This window comes from Sycon ciliatum, chromosome 8 (assembly GCF_964019385.1).
Source record: "Sycon ciliatum chromosome 8, ocSycCili1.1, whole genome shotgun sequence".
NCBI lineage: Eukaryota > Metazoa > Porifera > Calcarea > Leucosolenida > Sycettidae > Sycon > Sycon ciliatum.
In genome coordinates this window covers 31,620,794-31,637,862 of record NC_088650.1, presented here as the reverse complement: position 1 = coordinate 31,637,862, position 17,069 = coordinate 31,620,794, and the positions used below count along the sequence as shown (strand labels likewise).

Genomic DNA, 17,069 nt, shown 5'->3' with positions numbered 1-17,069 from the left:
AATGTTACCCAGTGGCCACATCCACACCACAGTACCTACCTCCATGCTCCAGTGCACGGGCCTGCACTGGGTATGGCCATATCAGGCACTATTATGGATAAGAAGAGCTCTGGAACAAATACCACTCACTGGGGGGGGGGGGGGGGGCCTTGGTGTTCGTCCGGCAAAAGAGCCGTAGGGCCAGGGTTGGTTACCAAAGACATGCATGCGGGGGGGGGGGGGGGGTGCAACCACGCACCTGTGTGGGGTAGGCCACATCACGGCCCACATGACCATGATGACATGAGTAACATGACCGTGATGACTGATTGTTCAATCATGTAGGTTGGGGGGGGGGGGCAGCTCGTGAAACAGTGATACTACACTGCAAGAATATGCATTACAGACACAGAACACACAACAGTCATTGCCATTGGCCCACTGTTGGAACAGGTTCAGGCAAGTAAGATAAAGTTCCACCATTAGACGAGCAGGGGCACTTTCCAATCCAGAATTACAATATCTATAAAGCATGAAAACACTGGAGGCAATGCAATTTCAAAAGTCGTTAAAAAACTGTTAAAGAAAACTCAAAAATCTAAAAATAGAATAAAAAAGGATATTGGTTGATGGTGAAAAGATGATTCCTTGAAAACATAATTATAACTGTGCATAACACTGGTCGCATACAGAACTTGAGGAATCAACACTGGAGAGAGATTGAGATGAGTACTATGCCAGGATGATACTGCAAACATAATTATTGATTAAAATTTTAAATGATTAAAAACTGACTGGTCGTAGTGTATTGCTGACCTGAAGCAGGTAAACATCAGGAGTCGCTGACATCAGTGGATGTGCTGCTCGACAGCTACAGTACATGCACATGCGTGCTTGGATAGAGTAGCATGACTGAAGGTTGACTCGGTAGGTCAAACTCCCAGAGCTCAGCTACGACTTTAATAGTGAAGAGAAGCGGAGTAATCGTGACCAGTAGTTACCATGATTACACAATGACATCACAATGACATCTTAATGACATCACAAGACAACCTCAGGCTTATAAGTGAGGCTAACATAAATGACTGTCAGCTGAGGGGCTCCTAAATATGACTGAAACGTTCCTTATACAAGTAAAACATGTTCCACTGACTTCATAATCAGTACCATTGGTGCAGCTTTTACCAATTCCTTTTCATTGAAATCATTAATTTTTTGTTTCGATTCATGACCAGTCTGGTGCAGGCTGTTGTAGTTTCCAACCCTGTCAATCCGTAACATACTACCGAAAGTACCGGCTGATTGAGTCGGGACTTGATCACGTATTGTAGCCTGGGGTCAGGGTGGTGGTGGCGACAGCTCTCGGTCTTCCTGCGTCTGCTTGATGGCCCTGTGCAGAGCTTGCGTCTTGTCGGGACTCACCACTTGGTAGTTTGTAGATTCTTTCTGTCCAGATGTTGACTACAGGGCAAACGGAACATAGACAAGGGAGAGTGACTTGTACAGGATCAGTGACGAAAGGAATAGGAATGCGCACGGGCATAGTCCTATAACCTCCCGGTCATCCCAACCAATCTACAAATGTTTTCAAGACTGGAGAAGAGAAAGAAAACAGGGATTTGGGCATTGCTTATGACTCAGTCATGAGTCTGCTGGCGGTAGGGTGCCCAGAAAACTGTCCACAGTATGGCCCACAACGCATTAGGAGCAGCATAACGACAACAAGAGTTCATGGAGTACATGACTGTGTATCCTGATTTTCAGCATATCAATGCAAGCCACACTCTGAAACTTACGCCTGGCGTTTTGGCTTCACCAAAAGCAACTTTCTGATAGAGGAGACGTTCAGTTGCCTCGCTCTGGGGTGATGTGCTGCTAGAAATATCACTGCCGGACCGATCCAGGGATCGCTTGTGTGCCTTGGCTGAGCGAGAACCAAAGCCGCTATCCACACTCTCCATTTCTTGCTCCCCAACAAAATCCAACGTCATATCCGCTGTGCGTGATGAACAACAAAGACAGCAAGAAAAAAATTATTGGTTGAGCATGAAGGGAGGGTGTATCAACTGCACAGAATGTATAATCCTAATCAAAGGCCAGGGGGGGGGGGGGGCTAGTCAACTGGCCAATGCTCTACTCACTTGCTACTTGCTACAAACTCAAATACTCGTTCAGCATGGAGTTCACATGTTGAGTTACTTTAAAAGTTGGTTTAGTGAGTCCTGTAACATGAGCGGCGTTTCGGGCCAGTCATGAACAGAGTGGCCGTGTGAAAGTAGGCCACACTTTGTATATTGAACTTCAGCAGTTGCGGAATAGTGCATCACAGCTACTCAGTCGTTGACACATGCAATTGGTCCTATTATCTGCTGTCATCATGGTCAGTCGCAATGGAGAAAATACTGGAAGATGGAGAAGGGAGCGTGAAGACAAAAATGTTGCATACTGTGTTTCCACGGTTCGGACGTTAAGCTATTTCAGCAAATAACTCTCTGTCTCACACACATACACACACATGCATGCGCACACGCACGCACGCACGCACGCACACACACGCACATACACACACATACACACACATACACACACACACACACACACACACACACACACATGTAAACACAAGCTCACGTGAGAAGTATCGACCGTGCCGCGATGCCTGTCTGTGCAGCTTCACTGCTGTGGCTTCAGTCGGCGGAGCACGGATCATGGCATTTTCGTAGGGATTCCGTAATACTGCTCCTGGCGCTTGCTGTTCAGGTGTAGACCAGAGGTCGATCGTAAACAGGCCATCGGAGCTGCGATTCAAACAAGCACACATACTTTCAGGTCAAATAAAACCCAGACAAGCACACGTACTTTCAGGTCAAATAAAACCCAGTCAAGCACACGTACTTTCAGGTCAAATACAACCCTTAGGCTGGTCGGCTCTAGTCGCAGCATATTGCATCAACAAAATAGCCTGCATTTTTTGTGGGTTAGCAAGAGACTCTAGATAATAGCCGATTGGCATGATACAATTTCTCTCGGTTCTTGTACTGGATTTTCAGTACACCCAACTCACAACACACCAATATATCCCTGATGATGCCCTTCTGGGTGAAAATTTGGACGATTTCAACTGTACGTGGTGTAGCCAAGGACTGTAGTGTGTTGCGAGTTGGGTATACTGAAAATATGACAAGGCTAAAATGGAGTTTCAAAGTTAATAAAAAAACCTACTGGATTCCGGTAATTCCGGTAATTATTTTCTCCCGCTTGATTTTGGTATTCTGTATCACAATATCTGGTTTCCCAAATGAAGGTAGATTTGCTAACACAACCCTGCCTGTGAGTTATGAAGAAAAATGGAGAAAAGAAGCAGGGGAACAATCAATGGTAGGGGCCACGCAAGATGATTCTGCCGGTGGGGCAGATCATACACACACACGTACCATATTTTTCGGAGTATAAGCCGCACCCCATTTGTTTTGCCACGAAATACAGACATCTACCCTATTTACCACCGTCAACTTGATCATCGGTGTACCATGGTGTACTGTAAAAGCAGAACTTTTCGGTGGTGTTTTATTTTCGGTAACTTCGGTGCCGACAATTTTTACCGAAAAATTTCGTTACTACCGGTACTGTATACATGTAGTACTAGTACACTTACCTGGAAAACGGGTTTTACCGAAAATTTCCCTCCACCGAACCGCCCATTTTTGGAGAATACCAAAAATATTACACCACCGAAAATTTCTGCTTTCACACTACAGTAAAACCTGTAGCTAAAGACCACCTTGAATAGCAACCAACCTGGTACTAAAGACCACCGTGAATAGCAACCAGCCTGGTACTAAAGACCACCGTGAATAGCAACCAGCCTGGTACTAAAGACCACCGTGAATAGCAACCAGCCTGGTACTAAAGACCACCGTGAATAGCAACCAGCCTGGTACTAAAGACCACCGTGAATAGCAACCAGCCTGGTACTAAAGACCACCGTGAATAGCAACCAGCCTGGTACTAAAGACCACCGTGAATAGCAACCAGCCTGGTACTAAAGACCACCGTGAATAGCAACCAACCTGGTACTAAAGACCACCTTGAATAGCAACCAGCCTGGTACTAAAGACCACCGTGAATAGCAACCAGCCTGGTACTAAAGACCACTTCACCAGGCACGGACGGTCTCACATTCATATAATGGTTGCGCGGTGCAAACCTCTAACTGAGGACCACCTGCCACTAAAGACCGCTTTCTCTGGCCCCAAGGTGTGGTCGTTAGTCACAGGTTTTACTCTATGTGTTGTGAGTGAAATTTCTCACGTCAGCTTTGGTGCTGTGCTATTGAGTAATGATACTCCCGCCGTGCCGAAAATTAATCGCTGCCGAAATGTTGAAAATCGTGAAATGCCGAAATTTTGCAGCGCCAAAATTGGGCAAATGTACAATACTCCTATTTGTTCCGACCATTACCAGTTAACAGTTAGCATCACAGGAGAACATCATAGTGGACTTACCTAGCCATTCCACCGGGCGCCCACGATAGAGAATTTTCTCCCGTGGCATCTGCCAACACTGATGATTCTATGCAGAGTAAGAATAAAACATTGATACGGGAAAAGTCTCCGGTGTAAGTGATGTCATGCCACCTATATGCAGATCATGCGGAGAGTACAACCGTCAACATACAGCTGCCTGCTTTGATGGAAGGTAAAAAGTCGCCACCAAGAACTCATCGGTCATGAACATGACTAATTCATCATCATGGCAACGCCCTCTCAGTCGCTGTGATCCTACAGTCCATTCACCAAACTTGGGCCAATAGGTTATTCACAGTCTCACTTCATTCTTATTCAGGATCGTGAAGTCGATGATTTACATAGGTCAGAAATATGATAGCCGTTGTTTTACGCCTAAGATCAAGAATGCGGTGAAAATTGATCAAGATATGTGCAAAGAGTATTTTTCAGACACATAGTTTGTGTATCAGGGGCCCCAATTTGGCGAATAGACTGTAGTTTCATGCTCTGCAAGATCATCAGGTTACTGGTCTACCTACTGTACATCAAGTGGACAATGCACTAGTTTTACCAACACTGCCTGCCACAGCCTTTTCAGCGTTCAAATGCTTGAAAACCTCAGCAAAGCTCACTAACACAAACAAGAGTTGCCAACAATAGCATGCATGGGATGAGTGCGGCAAAAAACCTCGACAGCACAATAGAACTTACGATGCTTTCCCGACGACCCAGACCCTATCGGAATCGGTCCCGATATCGTGCTCTTCGAGCTGACAAGAGCGGGCGACGCGCGATCGCTTCCAACCGGCAGCACATCCTCGTAGCGGTGGTGCTGAAATCTTGACGCAGCATAATCAATAGCATGGTGCCCTGATGCCGAACTTAGCGCACTACTACCGGACGAGGATGAGTGGCTGCCGGATGTGTGGGCGTTCATGCTGCCGCTACCCGACGATCCCTGGTGGTAGAGATGCTGTCCAGAGCCACCGCTCGATGAGCTGTGCACCATAGTGTTTTGATCGGAGTGCTGACGCGATATGCTTTCGAACTTCTGAAGGACCACGCCCACCGGTTGCAGCTCGGTGAAATCTAGCCCGGAGACCGATCGCAGCGGCGTCCCATGGACGCTGGCGGCTGCGTGCTGCCGCTGGACAACCTCACTGTGATTGCCTTGAGCTACGGGACTGCTTTCTAGTGGACTGGCGGGGCTGGCGCGAGACAAACACGTCGTGCAGAACTCATACCCGCAGCTGTGGGGTAAGGAAGTGCTCGATGGGCTCCTCAACGCTACATCCTGTGCTGCTGCGGCGGCTGCACCTGCACCCATGGCATACAGCCGCCCGCTACCTGTGGACGATCTCGATCGTGTCGTGATGGCGTCGTCCGGATGAAGCACGACATCACCACCAACCGAGCCCACGCTAGAAGACACGCTGTGTTGTGAGTGAAGGCTAACGTGCGAGGAGTCACTGCGCTTGCTATGACGCGCCTGAGACGACGCTTGCCATTCACCAGAGCTATCCATTGTTAAAGTTCTGCGTCGCTGTTTCACCGGGATTGGCGGCGGAACAGGCTCTTCATTGCCTTCTGTGCTGGTATCAAGAACAAGTGTGCTGTCCAAATCTGTTTCACTGTTGTTATTGACCTCGGCAGGATCAGGTTTGTTCTGAGTGGGATTCTCTGCTGCTGCCTTAGGTACGTTTTCCTCCTGTGGGTCTCGCTTCATGTTTACATACTGGTCTTCTTTCTTCGGATCAACTGCCTGAGCACTCGGCTCTGTGTTGTTCATTGTGACATACTGGTCTTCCTTCTTTGGATCAACTGCCTGCGCACTCCGCTCTGTGTTGTTCATTGTGACATACTGGTCTTCCTTCTTTGGATCAACTGCCTGCGCACTCCGCTCTGTGTTGTTCATTGTGATATACTGGTCTTCCTTCTTTGGATCAACTGCCTGCGCACTCTGCTCTGTGCTGTTCATTGTGATATACTGGTCTTCCTTCTTTGGATCAACTGCCTGCTTTTTCAGCTCGGAGTCATTCATTGTCATATACTGGTCTTCCTTCTTTGGATCAACTTCCCGCGCACTCGGCTCCTTGTCAGAGTTCATTGTGACATACTGGTCCTGATCGGAGCTTGCCTGCGATGCTGAGGGATGCCTCATTTGCACATACTCAGTTGCTGTCGACGGATGCCTCATCTCCACATAGTCGACCCCTGTGCGGCTTATCTCTGCTGCACGCGCTGCTTGGGATGGTTCCACCGCTGGTGTTTGCTTCACATCTGCTTGCATGCCCCGAGGTAAACTCATCTCCTCGTATGCGCCTTGCGATGATTGCTCGGGCGTTGTCTGTTTCGCTCTTCCATGCTCCTCTGGAGCACTGACAGTAGCGGCTTTCACATTCATGACCATGTACTCATCGGATTGGTCCTTAGGGACTGATTGTGACAGAGCTGGTTGCCGTTCCACGGGCGTATTTCCTATTGCTTTCTTGCCTATCTGTGGTGATTGCTTTGGGCGCACTGGCTGCACGAGAAGAAGCCTGTCGTCTTCTGCTGAGCTGGTCGCCGGTTGAGATTTCGATTTCTTGTAAGACGCTGCCGGTGGCCCCATTGTTTCGTATTGCTCTTCCGCTTCGGACGATGGCAATGGGCTTGTGGAGATGGGTAGCGTGTGCGATCGTGACGGTCGCGACCTGTCCTGTCTTGTCAGCGTGCCTGTGCCTGAGTGTGTCTGACTGGATTCACTGCTGGATGGTGAGACGAGGACGGTGGCCGAGCGCTGCACGTTCCTGCTCGCACTCGGGCCCATCACCTCGTACGTTGCGCTCACCTCGTTTATCTGCTTCCCCGCGCCGACGGCAGAGACTACCGGCGAGTGTACCCTTGAACCGGCGATCACTGGGATGTCCTTCACACTGGACGAGAGTATAGCATATTGCCCATCAGCAGAAGTGTCACTCTGCCCACGGAGCGTATCACAATCAGACCCCGACGCCGAAGGCATGCTTTTCTCCAGAAGACTGAGCTCATCCAGCGACACATCTAGCAAGTCACCGCAGGATGACGAGAGGCGCCGGTGGAGTTTCCTTCCCTGCAGTATCATTTCTCGGCTGTCGTACGGCAACTGCGCAGACGCATCAGATCTTGTTGACGTGTCGGAAGATTTGCGACTGCCACCAGGCGCCAGATCCTGACTGTCCCAAGTGGAGGTGGAGTCGGAACGCTGGAATCTTTCCGTGGAGGAGCGCAGTGAATGTGAGATGGCGCCTGCACGGGGTCTATATTCCTGGCTCGGCGATCTACTGCTGACCGAGCCTGAGACGGACCGTACACTCAAATGATCTGACGCATTCTCGTACGATACGACCGAGTCGGACATCTGTTGCTTCAAGTCCGGAGCCTCAGATCTGCTCGCAATGCCAATGGGTATGCTGTGAGACATACCCAAGGAACTGCTACCGACAATCAGGCTGGTAGTTGGTGCAGGCTGCGGTTTAGGCTTGCTTGGCAGGGGCGGCGGGGCTGAGGATGATGAAGGTTCCGTGAACGGCTTGCTGGCGAGGTTCGATGGACTGATGCCGCACGGATTGGAGACGGAGCGGACAAAGCTAATGCGCTCACTGTCGGTGGGAGAGTCCATGTTGATATACGCGTGACTCGCTGGATGGCCAGTCAACGGTGAATGACTCATGGCGTGGGTAGTGTGTGTCTGCTCCTGGTGATACCCTGCCGCTGTTGTACCCGCACTGTGACCATGCCTGTATGCATTCTGCATTGGCACACCGGTCACTGCGGGAAAATGCCGCATGGCTGCAGGATCCGACGGCTGTCGTGGTAGCGTGACCGCCTGACGGATGTTTTGATACGTCTGTCCGGCGGGCATGGAGCTGCTCATGGTGTGGTGGCTGCCTGGCTTGGGGGCATACCTAGTACTGTGACTGCTGCTAGTGTTAGTCACGCTGGTGTTGCTGCTAGTGCTGCCGCTGATTTGCTGGGTCTTCCTGCCAGCGCCCCTCAACATCTCGCTGTATGTATAGAAACAAAACACAGACACACGTATACACACACACACACACACATGCACATACACACACGAATCATGGCCCACCGTCTCCGCTGATTGCATATATCTATATACAAGTCATTCACCACTGGTGCATATCCAAAGATTAATTTTAGTCCGTTGCCTCAACAGTACAATGCAGGCCCGAAGACAGTACAATGCAACAGTACAATGCAACAGTACAATGCAGGCCCGAAGACAGTACAATGCAGGCCCTAACAACAGTACAATGCAGGCCCTAACAACAGTACAATGCAGGCCCGAAGACAGTACAATGCAGGCCCTAACCGGGGTGGTAACTTACTCATAGAGTGCTGCCCGCATCTCCTCGGCGAGAGCACCATCACGGTCTGACCTAGCGCTGACCTGGCTGTCCTCCAGGAACATGCGCCCCTCTCCATGCGGGCAATGTCGGCCACAGTGAAGGTAGAGACGACTTTCTGCAGTGTATGGAGCATGAACAAAAGCAGGTGCTATACAATTGACTGAGGTGAATAGCAATTTACAACCTTTATAGAGAAGAGGATTGATGTTGTTGAATACCAATAGGCTGTCAAAGTGCCGACGTCACGCTGCCTGAAGACTCGTAGTTACATGTAGTTACAAGGCCAAGTGGTGACAAACAAAAGTCGCGTCACCTGCACTTGTCGTGTTTCCAACGGCCACAGCATAACTTTGACTGAGGCGTGCTCGGGCAAGATCGCGAGTTCAAATTTTGTTTTGCTTCAAGACGTTTCTCCTCCGCTCTCAAGCCATCGTGCAGTGTTTTCCTGCTGAGTGTTCACCGGCACCTGAGAGATAGGAGTTCTGATTTTCGCTTGCCGCTGGACAAGGAAACGAGCCGAGAGGTGGTTGGTCTCAGAACCAAAAGAAATCAGCAATCGCTGCGATAGAAATAACAGAGACACTCGACATTGCTTCTTGGCCGGCGACTAAATGCAAAGCCGAACGTCAGTACAGGCACTGCAGTGGCCAAGTAAAAAATCAGCTACGGCTTTTCCTTCTCTACAGAGCGAAAACTACAAACTTGGCAACAAGTAGCAGGGTATTTGAAATAAATCCTCTCGCTTGCCTGCTCCTCAGTCAAAATGATGCTGTAGCTGTGTTCACTGCACGCTGCTGCCACTGGAAACACGACAAGTGCAGGTGACGCGACTTTTGTTTGTCACCACTTGGCCAAGAAACTACCCATCATTAAGAAGCAGTGCCGTCAGACTTCGACAGCCTATTGGCTGGATTTCAATTAGTCAACACTCTCCTGCTTCTAAAAATAAGAGTGATCAGGTTTTCCGCAGCTTCATACATATACAGTGGTGGAGAGCACGCCTCCTGTTTCCTGACAACTCTGCAATCTTTAAATTAACTCGTTCTTATTGCAAGGTTTTAAAATCATTAACCTCTAAGTCTTCCGATTATCATATTCTTTCCTCCTTTCTTTCTTTCTCTTCTCTTGCCATGGCTGGCCCCCTCCTTTGCATTGGCTTCTGCCATTGGACGGTGAAATAAAAAAAATAAAAAAATAAAAGTTGGTCCTGAAATGATCAGTCAAACCCAATGACACATTGGCGCTAAACATATCAACAGTCTTACGTCTAGCTCCACAGTTTCTGAGCTGGTTGATTTGGCAGACGAAGAATGGCTGCGCTTGTTGCGGGCGAATGAGCACAACTTGCTTGGAGTTGAAACCAAAGCTGCAAGGTGAGTCGGAAAAGCCGTGAGCGGAGATGATCTTCTTGCCTATATCCTGTGGTGACAGCCTTAGTCCATGCCACAATCGATCTAGAACAGAAAAAGGTATATAAACAAAATAAAGACAGAAGTTTCTCGTTTGCATCTTTCCCTCGAACCAGTGAATATAAGTGAGGGAACAACATTTACTGCTATAATATTATAGGGTTGGTTTGAAAGTCAATCATCAATACTAAAGAGCAACAACGTCACTTGAAGATCAGTAACTTAGTCTTGCACAAATGTACGATAGTTGTCCAGAAAGTCAATCGTGCATATGCCAGAACAGCATTCACACATCACTAGCGTACAATTAAGCTTGTTTAAACTCAGATGTTGAGCCAAAGTAATCATGGATAACTGTCCTTTCTTTTTATCCAATTAAGATTGTAAATGCAGTCTTCTTAGCTTTGTCCTTGTCTAATGATAATACTGCTGAACGTTTGATAACTGTTCTAAGTATCTTAAAATGGTCACCGAGTGTCATTGCTATCCAGGATTGAATCTGGTGTTGTGTGTGTGTGGGGGGGGGGGGGCTGGGACCCCATCACAGATGGATCATGGGAGGGTGTCGGATTGTGGGGGAGGGTGGGGGAGGGTCTGGGACCCCATCACAGATGCGGTTTTCAATTTATTTTCTAAGCTAAAGCTAGCGGCAGCAGCTTTGTGCCAGTCCTACGGTCTTGCTGGTCATTTAAAAACCTTAAGTCTCCAAGAATTATGTTGTGGACGTGCCAGGTACTGAGCTGCAAAACATACCCTAGTGTGATCACAGTTTGTCAGCTATTACAGTATTAGCAGCTATTAGCAGCTATTAGCAGCTATTAGCAGCTATTAGCAGCTATTAGCAGCTATTAGCAGCTATTAGCAGCTATTAGCAGCTTAACACAAAATTTGAGGTTTGTAAATCCCTTTTGAATGGAGTGCAGGATACGTCTTTGCCAGGTACTGAGCTGCAAAACATACCCTAGTGTGATCACAGTTTGTCAGCTATTACAGTATTAGCAGCTATTAGCAGCTATTAGCAGCTATTAGCAGCTATTAGCAGCTATTAGCAGCTATTAGCAGCTATTAGCAGCTATTAGCAGCTTAACACAAAATTTGAGGTTTGTAAATCCCTTTTGAATGGAGTGCAGGATACGTCTTTGAAACGATCAGCTCAAGTCCTTACCAAGATCAAGTCGCTGCGCGTTGGGAGTGCCGGTGATGAACTCTCGCAGCAACGTCATCCACGCGTCGCAGTCCGAACGTTTCTCGCATCCGAGTGGAATGGCCGTGTCGGTCGAGCTACCATTGTTATTCCTCAGCAGGATGACAAAGCCAAAGTATGCCGGCTCACGTTTGTACTGTGAGAGCGATGATGGCAGGGTCATGGAGCCGGGAGATGAAGGTGGTGACGATGATGACTGCTTTAGGTGGCTATCCATATCTGTAAGGCCAGGAAAACAAAGAGCAAGTAAGCTTAGTTCACACATCCATCGGCCAAATTGTTGTGCAGCTCTTGACTGGACAGTCTAGTTTCATAGCTCAGTAACATTTGGGCGCTAACGGCAAACTAATGTAGGGCAGCAGCATATGCTCACATACAAACTCTCTTAGAATTCCTTAAAGGCTCGACAGCACGGCTTGTGTTCATATGACAATTATGCAGACTTGAATCAGTGGACATACAGCGGAAACACAGTCACGTGTTTCAAAAGGAGCAAAAGCCAAGACAAGGAAAGGTGATCACAAACGCTTGCATCATGTCACGCACACACAGCCGACACACAGGACATGTTCCCAAGATCAGAATTACGAGGCTCACCGTTTCTATCAGCGTGAGCCACGGCCATCATGTCAGCGATGGAGATGACACGTTTCGGTGTTTTTCTCTTCTGGAACAGGCGCTTGTCGGCGAAGAACTCCATTCGCGGTGGAAAGCCATTGATCGTGTCCTCAGACCAGAGCACGGCGTAACGCAAATGTCCGCTCTGAGCGAATAGTCAAACAAACATTATTCTGCGTTAAACAAGGGTAAGCAGCAGCATCGGTCTGGAACTCATTTCTTTAAATCTCCTCTTTTTGGTTTATCAGTTGTCTGGAACAAGCTCCCTGAGAGCCTACGCAGGGAGCGATATTCTGCTAAGTTTCGGTTTCTCGTAAAGGACCATTATTTAAAGTATAACTTCTCCACGATTGGAATTCCTGATTTTCCTATCTAGCATGTATTCGCTTTCTCCCTGGTGGGTTTTTACCTGTAGTTTTCCTTGAGCAGTGTTTCTGCTCACTTGTTAAGTATTTTCCCTAGCACCTTTCCCCTTCCCTTTTGTCCCATCCACCCTTCCAGGAAACTCCCCCGATAAATATCCATTTACTTTTGGAGGAGAATCCTTCAAATAAAGTCTAAATGAAAAAATCGGCCTTGTACAGATTTTCTCCTACAACCACCACACCTAGGCTACGTTCTCCAGTCAACCTCGATACATTACTGTAGAATGGCGAATTTTAAGCATTGCAATGAACAGAGCCAGCTGAAGCGTCATTTCACGAAGGTTTTATCGAGATGTCACAAACAAATTCCAGAGAACGCGGTGATGGACAAAGAAATAACAGTGACATGACGTTTCAGCTGGTTCTGTATATTGCAATCCTTAAACTTTTGTCAACTCGCCGCCTTTTCAAATTTTAAAGGGTAACATTTTTGGCGTTTTATGAATCTGGACCAATTCGCGATGAAATATTTTAGCGATCCGAGTTTCGGAGTAAAAAAAAAAAGGAAAATTAGTACTGTACCGTGCATGCAAAAACAGCGAAAACACTCCTTCCACTGAAATCGCTAAACTATCACTATCGCTATACTTATAATGGTAAGAATGTAGTTGAAGGTTTGTGGTCAGACTAGTGCAGTGTAGTATATAGGTGGTGGAGGCTGGATGCAAACAATGAGTGTAGTGTGGAGTGTGGAGTTTGCCTCACACATGTATTGTGTTGTGTGACATGCAGCCACACCCACTTACACTAGAGACTCCCATAGTCACTGACCACTGGCACTGGAAATACCATGACACAGTCACAGACTGGCTGTGTGTACTAGTGTGATCTGTGACACGAACTGACACTAGAGACCAGTAGTTATAAACAATCACTGCGGCTATGTGTGCTGACAGGGTAATGCACTGGAGTACAGTCTGGCCTGGGTTAGTATTGTTACCCACTGACACAACAATGTACATATACACATCATGTACATGTACTTAGGATATACATGTCCTTCAGAACACAGCAGGGCTCTATGCTATTCTGAATATCACATGATCCTGATTTTTTTGTCTTGTACAGGAATACTTATGAAGTACTTTTGAAGTATTAAATTCGCATCCCGTAACCCCGCATATCCGTACCTCGAGCAGCTTTTCAACCATGCAATGCTCCCCACTTTTCCTTGGCTACTCACAATGGTTCTGCTTTTGCACAGGAGACGACATGCCTTTGGTTGAGGCACATCGAGGAAGGCATTGCTGAATGCTGTCTATTTGATATGGCATGTTGTGTGATTTGGAATGACTTCAAATAGATCAAATGGAAGCATGACTTGCTTCTGTTCATAGGTAACAGAGGTGGAGCTAACACGAGAGTTTGCAGCCCATCTGCCCAGCTAGGCACTTGGTTGTCCCGGAGACTTATCATCTCACAACTGTTGCTAGGCACTACACTGCCACAATGGTATAGTCAGGCATAGTGGTGGCCTGGCACGAGCGAAACTTCCTAAGCTCATTGTAATTGTAGAGCCGGTGGTAACTTATAGTTGACACAAGAACTTTAAAAAGAAAAGACCAAAATGTAACATGTTATCCGTAGTTTGAGTTCAACACTAACAGTTATAAAAACAAAATGTTGTGTAGTCAGAAGGTGCAACAGCTAGCACACTACATCTTGCTTAAAACAGTTAGTGTTGGACACAAACTTCGGGTAAAATGTAACATTTTGGTCCTTTCTTTCTAAGTTTAATCCTTGGCTCTCCATCCGAGTCTTACAAGAACTTTACTTTACTTTTTGCTGTTACTATCCAATCCCAAGTCTTTTCTTCTCCTACATTTGCTTTCTTTCCCTTTTGTGAAATGTTCCTGTACGTTTTCCTTGGCCAAAACAATGTCATGTGAGCCTCAAGGTGTACTGAGCCAAGGTGGGCTGTGAAAGTAAGCGCAAAGCACAAAGCGTGAAGTTGTCATTGGCCGTTCCAAGCCATGCATTGTTTGAAATAAAGTGCTTCAGCAAAAATATATTTTAATACGCCATCTTCCCAGTGACCTGATATTGCCAGAGTGTACATGTGAAAGTAGTGCTTAGCAAGTGTTCTAGAATTGCAATCACATTATGATCCTACATGGTGTCAATGGCACAGCTACGCATACATACATATGTACATTTTTAATCATGTTGACGGTCCTTGCACCCAATCATGAGCATCCTCCCTGGCCATCTTCCTGTGCATATGGTATCCAGATTGAGATTATCAGCATATTTTCGTAAATCATGTAAATGAAGAGTTCATGTGGTTGACCATACCCAATCTACATGTACATGTAGGCGCTTCTATACCCCCCCCCCCCCCCCATCTCACCCCCCCCCCCCATCTCACCCCAAGGCACTCCTGGAAGTATCAGGTGATTTCCTGTCTGGCTCCCAGTGCACTAGCGGCTGATAAGCCTGATATCATTCGGAACCCGGCCAACCTCTACAGGTCGAGATCTGTTTCATTCAAAACAACTGATGTAAATCTAGCCTGCTGAAAGCCATATGATGGCACCTTATTATCCTCATCATAATAATTATCACTATGATTGGACGGGCATGTTGGCGCTGAGAATGCTGTAAGCAGGGCTCATGGGTGGATTTTATTCGATTCCTACAGTCACACACACACATACACACACACACACACACACCACACACACACACACACACACACACACACACACACACACACACACACACACACACACACACGCACACCACACACACACACACACACACACACACACACACTTGTACTTGTACTTGCTCACTGCCAAAACTGGTCACGTGGGTCTCCCTGGGAGAGGGGAGAGAGACTCAAAAGGAATCTTGGAAAGATGACTCAATTGGCCATTGAACCACCCAGCGGCCGACACCCCCTGAAATCCCCAAACTAGGGTGGACTTGAAATGATCCCACTTACGGGCTCACCACACCTCCGTAAGTGGGTGAGGACAAGGTGCAGAAAAAGGATTGACGGCATCAGGGTATCCGTCCCGGGATCCAACTGCAGGTACCCCTGCCCCCAGTGAAAGTAATACTTGGTACTAGTGTGGGTGGCTAAATCAGAGTGGATCCACACACACACACACACACACACACACACACACACACACACACACACACACACACACACACGGCCATCTGGGTCTTCTGATACTTATCTCACTCTCAGCTATGAGGTTCTTATGAATCTGAACACCTCATTAGGCACATAATAACTGGCCTGTGACTGTTTCCCATCCGAAATGTTTCAGTACCAAGAGGCAGTGAAGGGCAAATGCTGCTTCTGCTTTCCCTTTCAGAGTCAAATACTAATGTAAGTGAAATCACTCGAATTGCCAGCTGGCTCTAAACGACTACACAGCTGTACTAGTGTAGGTAAAACACTGCAACGTAAGCCCGAAGTGTGTAACTGTCCGCTTGCATGTTTGAGGGTCACACGTCAACGTATCTTATCTATTCTAAACGCGTACTCCATGACTAGCGACTATCGCATCTTCCATCACAATGAGTGTATGAACACATACAGAGTGGCTGTGCGGTTCCACTCCAAAAGACTGCAGCTCCTGTCGCAGTCGCTGTTTTCCACGAGCGCGAACATGAGGCTGTCTTGTCTAAACTGCAATGCACCACAATGGCGAATATCCACTAAGTACGCAGAGCCCTCGGAAAGTCGCTAACACACAGATAGCGCTGCACTCACCTTGTTCTTCTTGAGATTCCCCTCAATGGCGATGTACCTCGCCCCGGCCATGTCTCCGGCATCCGCCGCACTGTCCCGTTGACTAACAGAGCGCTGAAGACCCTCGGCTCTACTGGGCAAAGACGCCATCACTTTTTGTTTATCAGTTCACCAACGCTGATGTTTTTCTAAAGCGGCTTTTCTCCGGCGACCTTCCGCTGCGCATATGTTACCCAATAGTAACTTCATGAATTGAATTATCTCCCTGGGGCCTGCTGAATACTAGTACAGTAGTAGTACGCAAGAACGTACGCAGTGGATATTGCCAAACAGATGGGGCGGGGAATTGGTTCCGTTTACTAGTATCTGCCAACAGCGGAAAAACACAGTAGTATAGTATTGGGAGCTGTGCTTCGCTGGACCCAGAATGGAACACCAGCGACAGCGTGCGAGTGTGATGGATCATGGAAGTCAGTCAAAAAAATCGAGCTGGGCCGCGTGCTTGGGGATGCTCTGCGGGTGATTGTGTATGGTGCTCGTTCTCTCATTTGAAGAAGCCAGCCAACAGCCACTGTACAGCGTAAACCATGGTAGACCACCACACACGTCTCAGTAGGCTACATGTACCATGATGTAGGCATTATGGTGTTGGAGCAGTCAGTTCTCATCTCAATCTGACAATCAGTGAAATCACTACACGTAGATCTACACACGTTTACGGTCGGTTTAGGCACCTAACGACGACATGCACGTGTGGAGTGCAACAGAGAACTCATACAATACAGTGGAAAGTATGCCTTGACATTTACCGCGTGCGACAGACACGTCA

The 17,069-nt window shown here is 47.6% G+C and overlaps 1 protein-coding gene across 1 annotated transcript; it reads right to left on the bottom strand.

Annotated features, from left to right (window-relative positions):
- Window positions 1-448: 448 nt before the first annotated feature.
- On the bottom strand, window positions 449-16,642 carry LOC135822750 (uncharacterized). Its single transcript, XM_065335579.1, has 10 exons — window positions 16,262-16,642; window positions 12,086-12,251; window positions 11,450-11,707; window positions 10,141-10,329; window positions 8,855-8,990; window positions 5,199-8,512; window positions 4,485-4,551; window positions 2,611-2,777; window positions 1,776-1,975; window positions 449-1,440 (listed from the first exon to the last, which is right to left on the bottom strand). The coding sequence occupies exons 1-10, from the start codon at window positions 16,388-16,390 to the stop codon at window positions 1,318-1,320; spliced, it is 4,749 nt and encodes a 1,582-aa protein (XP_065191651.1). The 5' UTR covers window positions 16,391-16,642; the 3' UTR covers window positions 449-1,317.
- Window positions 16,643-17,069: the final 427 nt, after the last annotated feature.

Excerpts from the sequence above, each read along its gene's own strand:
- LOC135822750 (XM_065335579.1), bottom strand. The coding sequence starts at position 16,390 with ATGGCGTCTTTGCCCAGTAGAGCCGAGGGTCTTCAGCGCTCTGTTAGT. Across the intron at positions 11,708-12,085 it reads GGCTCACGCTGATAGAAACG|ATATGGATAGCCACCTAAAG; the intron begins GTGAGCCTCGTA and ends CTGGCCTTACAG. Across the intron at positions 4,552-5,198 it reads TGGGTCGTCGGGAAAGCATC|AATCATCAGTGTTGGCAGAT; the intron begins GTAAGTTCTATT and ends TACTCTGCATAG.